Consider the following 12,821-nt stretch of genomic DNA (forward strand, 5'->3'; position numbering starts at 1 on the left):
CTACTGTGGAGGTCACGTGTTTCCAGTTAGTGTGGAGGTCCCAATATGGCGCTCCGCGGTGCCTGAAGCCAGACCCTTCTCTCATCCACAGACTCTGCTTGCTCCTCGGAAGACAGTACAAATCTAATTAAAAGCCAATCTAAATAAATGAGTCTTAAGCTGCTTTTTAAAAGAATAAATACAGTCAAGGCAACGTAATGATGGAGGGAGAGCATTCTGTCAGTACCAAGATTTTAAAATGAATTCTAAAATGTACTGGAAGCCAGTAACAACGTAACACTGGTGTAATGTGCTCTCTTTTTCGTGTCTTTGTTAAAATCCTTGCAGCAGCATTCTGGACTAACTGGAGACGGTCAAGATTCCTTTTGCTCAAACAAAGAAAAAGACTGTTACAATAATCTAAGCGAGATGAAATAAAAGCATGAATAACCATGAATGAAAATAATGAAATTGTCCATTTACTACAGGTTTGTATTGCACACAATACTATAGATTCCTTTAAAACTAGTGTCAAACACGGTGATAAATCATCACCACGTGAAAAGTTTTTGTTTTTCATAAGCATTTCACTTTAAGCACATAGCAGTATGCTGTGAATCAACGTAAACCAACAGCGAGTATGTTGTCCTTGCAGCCTAGTGTGACTCAGTGTCTGTTCTCTGTGTTTTATACTATGAGAGATTGAGCCCCTCCTGTAGTGGTTTGGTTGCAATGGTGTGTGACAGTGACTCTGATGATGCATTATTAAAACAATGACCTGGGGCCTCATTTACAAAACAGCACATGGGACCATACTAGAAGTGTATATGTGCACAGAGACTAAAATCTGTGTGTCAAAGGATAATCAGGTTTATATAAACTGCAGACAATTTCCCTTTATAAATTAAATGCATATGTGGATCCCTATTTCACGCTCTGCGTGGCATTTAACCATAAATAGACTTTGCAAAGCACCTTGTGAATGGAGATGCATAGCAATGAGCCTGCTGATCGATGGGTCTTTAGTCCTCTAGCAGTGTCCACCACCAAACAGCAAGATGCAAGTTTTACTGCGGGTTTTATTTTTAAATTTTACAGCAGTCTGACTGATTATTTCACAAGATGCTGAACTGATAGCAGCAATCATCGTTTTCTTTTCATTCCGTCTGATTCCTGGGGGTCTTCTTTCTAATATTCTAGGGTCTTTACCTTGCGATATACAATTTAAAGCACCTCGAGGTAACAGTTGTTGTGATTTGACACTATGTAAATAAATTTGAACTGAACAGAATGGAATTGGCTGAACTTGTCTCATGATATGATAATGAGGATAAACCATGCTAATGATGTAATTGTCTTTATTTTAGGGCTGCTCACAATGGTTTAAATGTACAGATGGTGAAGTGACAAAAGGTGGAACATGTGGGTGGCAGCTCAGTGAGCTCTGTGCAAGAAGCATCGGGAGAATACAGTAAAGAATTGCCATTATTATAATTATTATTATCATACAACTCCAACTCCATCCACAATTCCAAAGTTGGGACCCGAATCGCAACACAACTGAAAACATATAAGTGTTTAAATTGAGCCATTTTACTATACAAAATGCCAGCTCATGTTAGCATCACACAGTAGGGACCATGCCATCTTCTTTTAACAACAATCCATTCAATTCAATCAGTACTGTAGGATTCTAGCTGCTCTGTCTGGACTGCAGGCAGGTCAATTCAGCACTTGGACTCTTCTTCTATGAGGCGACGCTGCTGCAATAGCTGTAGAATGCAGTTTAGTGTTCTGGGTGGGAGCATATGTTGCTCTAAAATCTTTATATACAGTACCTTTCATCACTGATGGTGCCTTTCCAGATGTGCAAGCTGTGGTTTTCATAGACACTGATGCACCCCCATACCATCAGACATGCAGGGTTTTGAAATCTGCTGATAACAGACAGTCCTTCTTCTCTTTAGTTTGGAGGACGTGGCATTCGTGTTCTCCAAAACAAATTTAAAAATTTTGATTCGTCTGACAGCAGAACAGTTTCCAACTTTGTCTCAGTCCATTTGAAATGAGCTCTGGTCCAGAGAAGACATTTCTGGATTTCCATGGCAGTCATAGAAATTTACTCTGTTGAAACATTCTGGCAGGTTTCATTCTGAATGTTGAATCTAGGACGACTGGTTTCTGGTGTTGATTATTAAATGACCCGAGGAAAGAGTGATAAATGATGAACTTATGTTTAGTTTTCTATCTATTATTTCTTTTTAAGAAATAAGTATATTGAATGATGCCTTACCTTTTACCCCAGGAGGCGGTTTAACCCCTCTGTTGTGTGCACCCCCAATTCAATTCAATTCAATTCAATTTTATTAAAAAAAAATTTTCTGTCATTTAATGGTCGGGCATTGCACAGCTACAAGCATTTCACCCCCATGTCATACTGTGTATGGTTGTGTGTGTGTGACAAATAAAATTTGAATTTGAATTTGAATTCAATTTTATTTATATAGCGCCAAATCACAACAAAAGTCGCCTCAAGGCGCTTCGCTTCGCCCCCCTTAATTTAGTGCTCTGTCACAATTGGCCAGTCAGTTTTAACAGCTCTTAAATTAACACAAGAAACATTTTTTACAACTAAATTCAGTTCAGTGGGCCATTCAGTGGGTTGTTCAGTACGTCATTCAGTGGTTCATTCAGGGGGTCAGAGGCCAAAGGGGGTGGGGGTGGATTCTCATTCATTTTCTATGGCAGGCACTTTTGCATCCTGTCACTGGCAAAACACATGCTTGGGTTAGGTTAATTGGCAATTCTAATGTGGGAATGGTTGCCAAAACACAAAAAACAACCCTTGAGACAAAACACAAGAGTATGTAAAAGTATCAAGGGGTAGCCCTCTAGCGGGGGGTAAGAGGTCTGATGGAAAAGCCAGTGAACCCCTAAATTTACAATAAAAATCCTTTCTAGGCATTTCACAATACTGACTGGAGTTTCTTTTTTATTTTGTCCTCTGTCCCACCTTTTTGTCCCTTAGGGGTTTTTTTCTTACAAAATCTTTTGTTTGTGTTTTCTTGTTTTAATTTTTAGCACTTTGGGATTTTCAGCCTATAAGCTCTAATGATCATTCTTACACATGGATTCTTAGCCACAGCAAGTTTCTGCAGGGAAAATTGCAGCTTTGCTTGAACTCAGAAATTTCACCTGCTTATTTGTCCTGCAGAAATAACATACAATGCTGGAAAAGTATCATTATTATTATGCACTGTTGTAATCCATAATCATATAGAGGTATTTTGCACCTCACACTTCCTCTGCCTGATGGTGTGCAATGGAGTGAGGAAGGTACTGTATTATTTGACAGGAAATGTTTGCCTATGGAGCTGCAATTTTCCAATACCCCGAGGTCACTGTCAATTGATTTCAAATTTTTTCAGCACACCAGCCCACTGCTACAATCCCATCACGCTCAATTCAAGCAATTTGTCGTTCATCATAGAAAAGAAATTGGGAGGCTATAGTCACGCTGTCAGCTGTGTTTGAAAACTCTGTTTCTGCTGCCGCTGAAAAATGAAACAATCACCGTGAAGTGGAAGGAAGAAAAATGTGAACGGATACGTCTTCCATTCTAAATGGCACATCTCAATTTGGGTGTCTACTGTCGTTCGACAACAAAGACATGGCATTGTCCAACATTGTACAGCGTGGAGTCTAAAAACTGTTTGCCAACCTCAATATTCTTCCTGCAGCAATATAATCAGACTGCTGTTAAGGATTTCTAAAATCACTGGGACAGTTATTTCCTTGTATTGCCAATGATGTTACTTTCTTAACAGGTTGGCCCTTCTCCAACACGGTGTGTAAGATGAGCGGCTTTGTGCAGGGCGTGTCAGTGTCTGCATCAGTCTTCACCCTTGTGGCTATTGCTGTTGAAAGGTAAGTGCACATTGTTCTTTGGTTCTTGATGGAATATAACACAATAACAGAGAAATAATTAATGGACAAATATATAAAAATTCTAATAATGTTAGTGGTGCAATGTTTGCTCTATTCCTATTTCATTTTAGAATAATACTATTTACTAACAGCAGCGGACAAATATACACTTTTGGCCTAATGATGGTATGAAAAGTGAGAGTAAAACCAGATGTATGTAGGTTTATAGATATCCTAAGGCAAAGGTGTCAAACTCTGGCCCGCGGGCCAAATTTGGCCCGCAGACTAATTACATTTGGCCCGCGAAGCCATACCAAATTACTATTAGAGCTGGCCTACTGGTATTATACAGCTAATATATATATTGTTTAGTATTAAGCTTTGCTTGTTCCATATTCAGTTTTTCAGCAAAATGTGTTTGAGTCCATAAGAAAAGATTCATTCTTATATCTGGAGGAATAAATATATTTCAATAAATATTAGTGTTAGCCCGTGACTTTGTTCCAGTTTTGAATTTTGGCCCACTGTGTATTTGAGTTTGACACCCCTGTCCTAAGGTGAACCTCACTGCAGCCAAATCCAGTAAAGAAGTTACTGAGATATTTCACTTCAAAACCACAAGACAAACATCAATGCAATAATCAAAAGCTCAAGAGATTGGTTTATTGGCAATTCTAAATAGGCCATAGGTGTTAATGGTTGTTTGTCTCTCCATTAGCACAAGTAATGACATGATTGTAATTGTAATGTAATTACTGGAGGTAGCAGTTACTCATTACAATACTGTATCCTGAAAAGTTTAATATGATCACAGTTACACTCAGCACTACTGATTTTCTGCCTTGCACACAGCGATTGCTTGAACAATTATGTTACTGACTCGGTTTGTCATGAACTGGCTGTGTGGAGGCAGATGAGGACCCAAACGCAAAACTCACAGAGACAGGAACTGAACTCAAAATCACTGATTTATTGCAGGCTTCACAAAGAAACAGAACTAAACTGGGAATGCTAACAGAAGACCAAGGGAACACAGAAAGGCACACAGGTTTGGGGAGGAGACATTGACGACGCGACACCGAACTGAGGGAGACATGCACATAAATACACAGAGGGTTAACGAGGGAAGTGGGAGCACACGGGAAACACAGCTGACACATAATCATAACAAGACACGGCAGGAGTGAACACAACACTGACGGGAGACTGTCAAAGTAAAACAGGAAGTACACAGAGGTGCAGACAGGAGGAGAGAGAGAGACAGGAGAGCACAGGCATAGCGGGCTGGGGAAACATGGAATAAAACACAAGGAGGGGAGACGAGGGCTCACAGATACACAGAGGGGCACACAGGGGGTAAAAGTCACAACAGGAAATCAAATAAGAAACAACTTAACAGAGCAACCCAGGAACCATGGCCTAAATAAAGAACAAAATACAAAAATACATGAAAACTAAGAATGCTGGGCCAACATGGCCCAGGATCATGACACGGTGCAAATTAACCAAACTATTTTCAAAATGTTCCTGCTGCTGTTTCAGTTACACTTATTTTTCCAGCCTTTTGCTATACCGGTCGCAACATTTTTAAGATGTGTTGCTGATATCAAATTCAAATTGAGCTGATATTTTCCATTAAATGTGAAATTGTCTCAGTTTAAGCATTTGATGCATTTTCTGTGTTATACTGTGAATAAAATGTGAGTCTGTGAGATTTGCAAGTCACTGCGTTCAGTTTTATTTTTACATTTTACAGAGCACCCGAACCTTTCTGGGAACGCCGTTGTTTTTACTTATACATTTAAGTTGGACAGTCCAACCAGCCATACCCAGACTGACAAAAACCCCAAATATTTAACAGCTTTATTTTGTCACTTATTGCTAAGATCACTCTAGGAACTTGCAACCAACATTAATGCAAGGATGTGCAGTCAACTTGTGATCCTGTTGCCTTTGAAATCTGTTTTGTTTTTTTGAAAATGAAGATCAGATCTGCATCCACTCATATTCATTTGTCATCTTCAGCGTGACCTTGGTGCATTAAGACAACAACAAAATGGCAAGCAGACGCAGTCAGTCTGATAATAGGTCTGTGACTGAATGGAGTTAAGTTCAAAATGACATAAAATCTGTCTGTGATAATACATCAAATTAACTGTTATAAATCAGCAAAAATTGAGATGAGTGTTGTCATCTACATTCACAGAAATTCAAATTAGCTACTCCAACTAAAATCCAACTAAAATGACATACATATGAAAAAGAAGTTCTAAAATTCCTCCTCAATGATGCAGTTTCTGCAGGAGAGCAACTGAACTGCAATATTAAATGGACACTGCTTTTAGGACAACCTTGATTTCATATAGAAATAACCAGAATGCAACCAGTAGTCAGCCAGTTGTGTCAAGTCCCATATTGCAGAGAGATGTCGCTTGTGCTATTTTGCACAGACTAATGCAAAATGTGCAAATGCAATACACAGTCTGTCTGTGTTTTTAAATTAAACACTAATTATTTGCAAACCTTTGCCAGTTTGACAAAGACTGCAGTCGGTAAAAGTCAGACCGCAAGTGTTTGAGACAGGTTGCCTACTACCTTGGAATAGAAAGTGGTTGGCCAGAAGTTGAAAGTATTGCATGCTCTACCTCTAGGACAGTGGTTCCCAAACTTTTTTTGCTGGGCCCCCCTTGTTTTACAAGAAAAATGTTTGCGCCCCCCTTATTTTGCGCATCACAGTGTGATTATTTTACGTGTCGTTTTTTTTTTTTCCTGTGTAATAATATTCAACATTGCTATCAATACATTTTTCAAAAAATGCCTCTCTGTGCAAAATGGGTTTAAAAACATAAAGAACTGTAGGATACTGTTTGTCAGTGATTTAAACAGCCCAGCGATTGCTCCTGACGAAGGGAAAACCAATTCTGCAGGGGAGACCTACCTTGGCACTTGTGCAGGTGAAACCAAAGGGCAGATATGCTTCACCATATTTTCTAGTCTTTGGCTTAGAATGAAGTTGGTTTGGAAACATATTCAGCGATGCTTCATCTCCTGCTTTGCGTTTCTGTGGGCGCCCCATGCTAGCAGTGTCCAAGCGTTTTGTCCCCCCCCCCTCCCCCTTTTCATTCCGCGCCCCCCTGCAATGGCTTGCAATGGCTCTGCGCCCCCCCCCCCCCCCCCCCACCAGGGGGCGGGCCCCACACTTTGGGAAGGTCTGCTCTAGGAATTTTATACCTGAAACTACTTTTTAACGAACGTGAAAAAATTCAATCCAATTGATATACAACCACAGACTTTTTACATAGGAATGACACATCGGAAAAAATTTACATCACAACAATCACAGTTGTGATGTAATGGGTTTATCTCACAGGGTTAAAAAAAAAATTAAATTAAACAAGTTATGATATTTATCTCTGAAAACCCACAAGTTTATTTCATTAATTCATAACAATGCTTCTTTTGTTTCCTTGTCCACTGCAGGTTTCGCTGTATTGTGTACCCACTACAACCCAAGCTGACGGTGTTCGTTGCCAAATTAGCCATCGCCTCGATCTGGGTGTTAGCTGTGGCCTTCATGTGTCCTGCTGTAGTTGCCCTGACTGTGGAGAAAGTCCCTTTCCATTACATGATATATAATAACAACTTCAATCAGACATTGCCCTTGTACACCTGCTACGAAAACTTTGCCAACCCTCGGATGAGAAATGTCTACACAGTGGTTTTGTTTGCGCACATCTACCTGCTGCCCCTCACAGTAATCTCACTGATGTACATAAGCATTGGAGTCAAACTGTGTTCTTCTGTGTTTGCAAACAACGAGCCGCACCTGGCCAATGCTACAGTCCAGGAAGGAGGCAGGAGACACGCTCATCCGAGGGTATCGAGGAAAAAGATAAAGGTGATAAAGATGCTCATTGTGGTAGCTTTGCTTTTCATGTTGTCCTGGTTGCCTCTCTGGACCCTCATGATGATAACAGACTATGCAGACTTGGATGGGAACCAGCTGGACCTTCTGACCAGCTACATCTTCCCCTTCGCACACTGGCTGGCTTTCTCGAACTCCAGCGTCAACCCCATCATCTATGGCTACTACAATGAGAATTTTAAGAGGGGCTTCGAGGCGATATGCAAGTCCAGGCCTTTTTGCTGCGTTGTGCAGAGCCAGCTGTGGAGCAGAATTGTTGGGTGGAGGAGGAAAAGAAGGTCTGTGCAAGCACCTTGTGAAGGTACTGCTTCTAGAGAAGTTGTTAATCACAACCATTTTGTGTTGGGACTAAGAAATCGAGTCCATAATGACAACAAGTTGAATGACACGGCTGAGGTGAATAGGAGTGCGAGAGTCGAGTGTGCGGTGGTCCACTCGGGAAGGGCGCTTACGGATCAAGAGTTAGAAATGACTGCTGTCAATAAGAAAAGCAGTAATGAAAAAGAATCAGAAAAAGTTAGTTCACTGGCAATTTCACCGTATCAGGTGTGGGATAACTGAATAATTACAGTGCTAGCAAGAGAAACCCGAAACAAAGCGATACTGTTATATACCGCCCCATTAAGGACAGTCTTTAACTATCTGATGTCACAGGTTAAATATGGTTACACTTTAAAATGATGGTTAGAGAGTACACATGTTAATTTTCTACAATTAAAATACATTTTAGGAGTTGAAATGAAAATAACAGTAGGACTAACTAACACTTCTCCCAGTCCATAAACCAAAGACAATCTGACTATATTGGTCACTGTCATATTATTTTCCTGTATCTGAACTACAAACATCCAATAAGGTAAGCAGGTCCTGTCGTCTGTCCTCGCCCTGCTACCAAAAGGTTTGGCTGATCACGTGTGGAGCCACAAAGACATGTGACCACATCAAAAGATAACAATGCCAGTATTTATGCAGGCTAAATATTAGGGGTGCAACGATACTCGTATCGATATTGAACCGTTCGATACAGTGCTTTCGGTTCGGTACGCATATGTATCGAACAATACAAAGTTTTTAATTTATTTTATCAACTTTTCTTCTGACGATGCTGTCTGTGTTGAGCGCTCAGTGGATCTGCGCTCGACAGTGCAGCCTAGGCGGAGTAGTCGAACGCAGATTCACTGAGCGCAGGGCAAGCTAGCGAGACAGAAGCTAAGCTCGTTGCAACATGGCAAATTGAACCTCCCCCACCCTCATTCAGATCTGGCGTTTGGAACTATTTTGGTTTTCATGTAAAGTATGACCCTGAAGGCAAGCGCGTCATGGACAAAAGTAAAACAGTATGTTGGATGTGCCACGCAATGCTCAATTACATTGGTGGGAACTACTGCGTTAGCGCAGTTTGCTCGTTAACGTGTTAACGCTGTCCAGCCCCATGCACGGGGCGATCCGCAGTAGCTCGTTAACGGAGATTTGCCGTGTTGTGGCATTAATGTCATTTCAGATTAATGCTGACAGCACTAGTGGGAACACAACGAATATGACTGCACATTTACTCCTACATCATCCAAGTGGAAGCAGACAAAAACAACAAGCACGCATGCTACAAACTTTACCCAAGTCATTTAGACAGCCGTTAGCACATGATTCTCCTTATGGGGACCTGATATGTTTAATATGCTGCTGAGAATATAGCCCAGAAGAAGCGTATAGTATAGCTTTTATTTTGGAAAGAGACATTTCTCTGTAATAAACTCTCTTTTCCAAAGATGAGTGATTTCTCGATCAGATAGATTTCTTTTTTTATTACTTTGTTGTTTCATCAACATTAAATTTAAAAACTGTACTTTTGAGTTAAAACATATATTTATAATTCTAATAAATGACAAATTAAAAAGGTATGAACATTTTATTTTGTATCGAAAAAATATTGAACCGTGACACCAAAGTATCGAACCGAACCGAACCGTGAATTTTGTGTAACGTTGCACCCCAACTAAATATACAGACCTTATTTAAGATCCATTCACGATCTTTGCCGTCATAAGGCTTGGTCGGTATTTTGTCTCTATTTATTTGAAATAGGAATTAGACCAATAGCCTTTTTTCTGTCTGTTTATCTCATTATCCAGCCTTTGTGCCGAGCAGAGATTGGCAGTAACGCGTAATCCGATTACTTTTTTCAAGTAACGAGTAAAGTAAGGGATTACTATTGCAAATACGGTAATTAGATTACCGTTACTTTCCCGTAGGAACGCTGCGTTACTGCGTTACTAAAACCGTGATTTTCTTGCGAGAATGTCTCATGACAGTGACGTAAGCGAGTGTGATGTTCGTGACAACAGCTGTGTGCAGATCAACAATGGATAATATATCGAGTGCGGGAGAGAGTATGAGCGTGCAGCGTTTAAAGCGTGGAAGTACTGACCTTATTTTGAGTTTGATTCCGTAAAAAGTGACTAAAACATTAGTGTCCTTTGTGCGTGGGAAGAAAACTTCTTTTTACAGCGAAAAAAACCCTAAACTTCCGAGCAAGCACCGAGTAGCTACGACGTAATGAGAAACTCACAGAGAAACTGCGGTATCCTTCCACTGACCGCTGCGGCACACCTGCACCAGGATAAACCTCCGCCTACTCTCCTCCTGCTTTACAGGTGAAAATAGAGCAAAAGGACCGCTAGTCTTTGACTTTATTTATTTTCTGCTGTGTTTTACTTGCATCTGAAAGAGTGAGTGTAAACACAAAAAAATAATAATTATATATATATATATATATATATATATATTATGTGCTGGAATGTGCAGTAAATAGGTTTAAATGTTAAACTAATTTCTTCCAGTCAGAGAATGGTGCATATAATTAAAATTTTGCTTCATGCATAAAGTTAAAAGATTAAAACTAACAAAACAAGTTTTAAAAAGAGACTTTTCCATTTGATTACATTTTGTATGATGGATTATGTAGAAAAAGTAGAATTGGGCTGAAAGATCTATCGCTTTATCACCTATTCAGGTTGTAAATCATGTTTTTAAAAAGTAACTAAGTAACTAAGTAACTAAGTAATTAATTACTTTTGAAAATAAGTAATCAGTAAAGTAACGGGATTACTTTTTTGGGGAAGTAATCAGTAATTAATTACTGATTACTTTTTTCAAGTAACTTGACCAACACTGGTGCCGAGCACACAAAGACATTTTTGTTACAAAAAGGTTTTTCAGCTCTTCATTGCACTTTGTACACTTAGCCTGTTTATCCCAAAAATAATATGGCACAACAGCCAAATATTAGTCATCTGATAAAACAACCAGAGTGAAAATTAACATGTTTAAACAAACCACTGCGACCCTTATTAATAGAAACACGCCCCAAAAATATTGGAAGATAAACTAAGACAGATTAGATATTGTGTTAGCCTTTGTATTCAATCATCTGGCAGTTAATATAGCTCAGCTTTGCGTCTTGTGATATGAAATTTGTTCCACGTAGCCTAGGGTTTTGTGTAAACAGTACATGAGAATAAAACATTACATTATCTGGATAGATCGTATCAAATGGAGGGAAAAGTGTAGCATAAAGCATGCTGCATAGGCGTCAGTGAATGATTATGAATGACAAACTAATAAACAGTCACTGAAAAACTGCCTTTAAAGAACAATCGAAACGCTACCTCCACAATCATGCAAATGTACAAATGTAAGCAGATTCAGATTCATACTGGAAGCTACTGGTCAACTACCTCAAACTCATTAATACTATGAAACTTCTAAAACATTTAAGTGGCATAAAATGATGAATGAAAAAAGCACAAATACCATTTAATAATCTCATTCTAATATGCTGAAGTGCTTTCTATTCATTAGAAAGTCATTACAAATATTTTCCAATCAGTGGTTAGTCTTGGTGATTGATGTCAGTAAAGCCTCTCTGACCATAGTGGTCAGAGAGACAAGATGGAGCGTGTATCTCGTAACGTGCTAAAAACTGCGGTTATGCTTAAAAAAACTACATCACAGGAGACAAAAGTAAAAGAAAAAGAAAGCTGCTTGCATGCCCCCACACACTTAAGCCAATTACTGTGTGTAGGTAGGTGTGAATGTTAGATTGTCGAGGCTGACAGTGGTGATCGTGGATAAATCAGTATCAAAGGCTCTAATCAGCTGCCTGTGGCAACTGATGATTTTCCAGCCAAGCAGAAAGTGTGCCCCATTTCTTTGCACGTGGTTCGGTTTCTCTAAAATGCAGCGATTAAAGAGGAGGAGCTCCCTTCAAAACTCATGAATAATGACACAGGGCCAGATTCATATTTACATTTTTCTTACAGGGAAACTGAATACAGTGTTGCTGCAATCACAGCAAACCTCTCGCCGCAGCGTTGCAGTCAGTCGCTTTATTACAAATGCAGCATTACTCTCGTTGTGCCTTTTCGTGCTAGATGTTTATATAGGAACGAACAGCATGGAACAAACTGAATGTGAGATGTGCTAATTTTAGTTTCCTGCTGTTATCTGCTCCAGGGCAAATAACTTAATGGTGTTATGATTACGGTTGTTGGCTGTGGCCATTATTTAAAAATGATTACTTGCTCAAAATAGCATTTCTTTTTTTTTGGGAGAAAGCTGGTATTTCTTCTGAAAATATAGATTTCAGTTTAAAGGGGATTTCCACTGATTTTTACGCACAGAAAGTAGCTGGAAGAAATTGGCTTTGTAACCTAAAAATTACCTTAAGTTGAAAAATATACATATGTCCTTTGTAATCACAAAAATTGTTGGTTGCCCATTCATTGCAATAAATGTTGCCAAGAGTTAAGGCAACCAGCTGGTTGAGTTTGAGTGTGCAAAACCCTCAGCCTCTAATCGACCACTTTCAACAGAAAGGTGACTTATGTTACGACCCCCTCTGCTAGGCGTCGGGGGAGGAGTAACATACACAAGCTCCCCACACAAAACTGAGTAAAGTAAAAGGTTTTAATTTCAAACTTTAAACGGGTCT

General features: G+C 39.5%; 1 protein-coding gene across 1 annotated transcript in view; it reads left to right on the plus strand.

The window, feature by feature from the left end:
• Positions 1-8,392, plus strand: part of npffr1l2 (neuropeptide FF receptor 1 like 2) — a 33,727-nt gene extending 25,335 nt beyond the window's left edge. Inside the window, exons 2-3 of the mRNA XM_035910650.2 lie at positions 3,807-3,906; positions 7,387-8,392. Coding sequence (XP_035766543.1) covers positions 3,807-3,906; positions 7,387-8,392 — 1,106 coding nt within the window. The remainder of the gene's footprint in view (positions 1-3,806; positions 3,907-7,386) is intronic.
• The last annotated feature ends 4,429 nt before the right edge of the window (positions 8,393-12,821 follow it).

The sequence above is a fragment of the Neolamprologus brichardi genome, chromosome 12 (genome assembly GCF_056152115.1).
Source record: "Neolamprologus brichardi isolate AB-2024 chromosome 12, ASM5615211v1, whole genome shotgun sequence".
NCBI classification, from domain to species: domain Eukaryota; kingdom Metazoa; phylum Chordata; class Actinopteri; order Cichliformes; family Cichlidae; genus Neolamprologus; species Neolamprologus brichardi.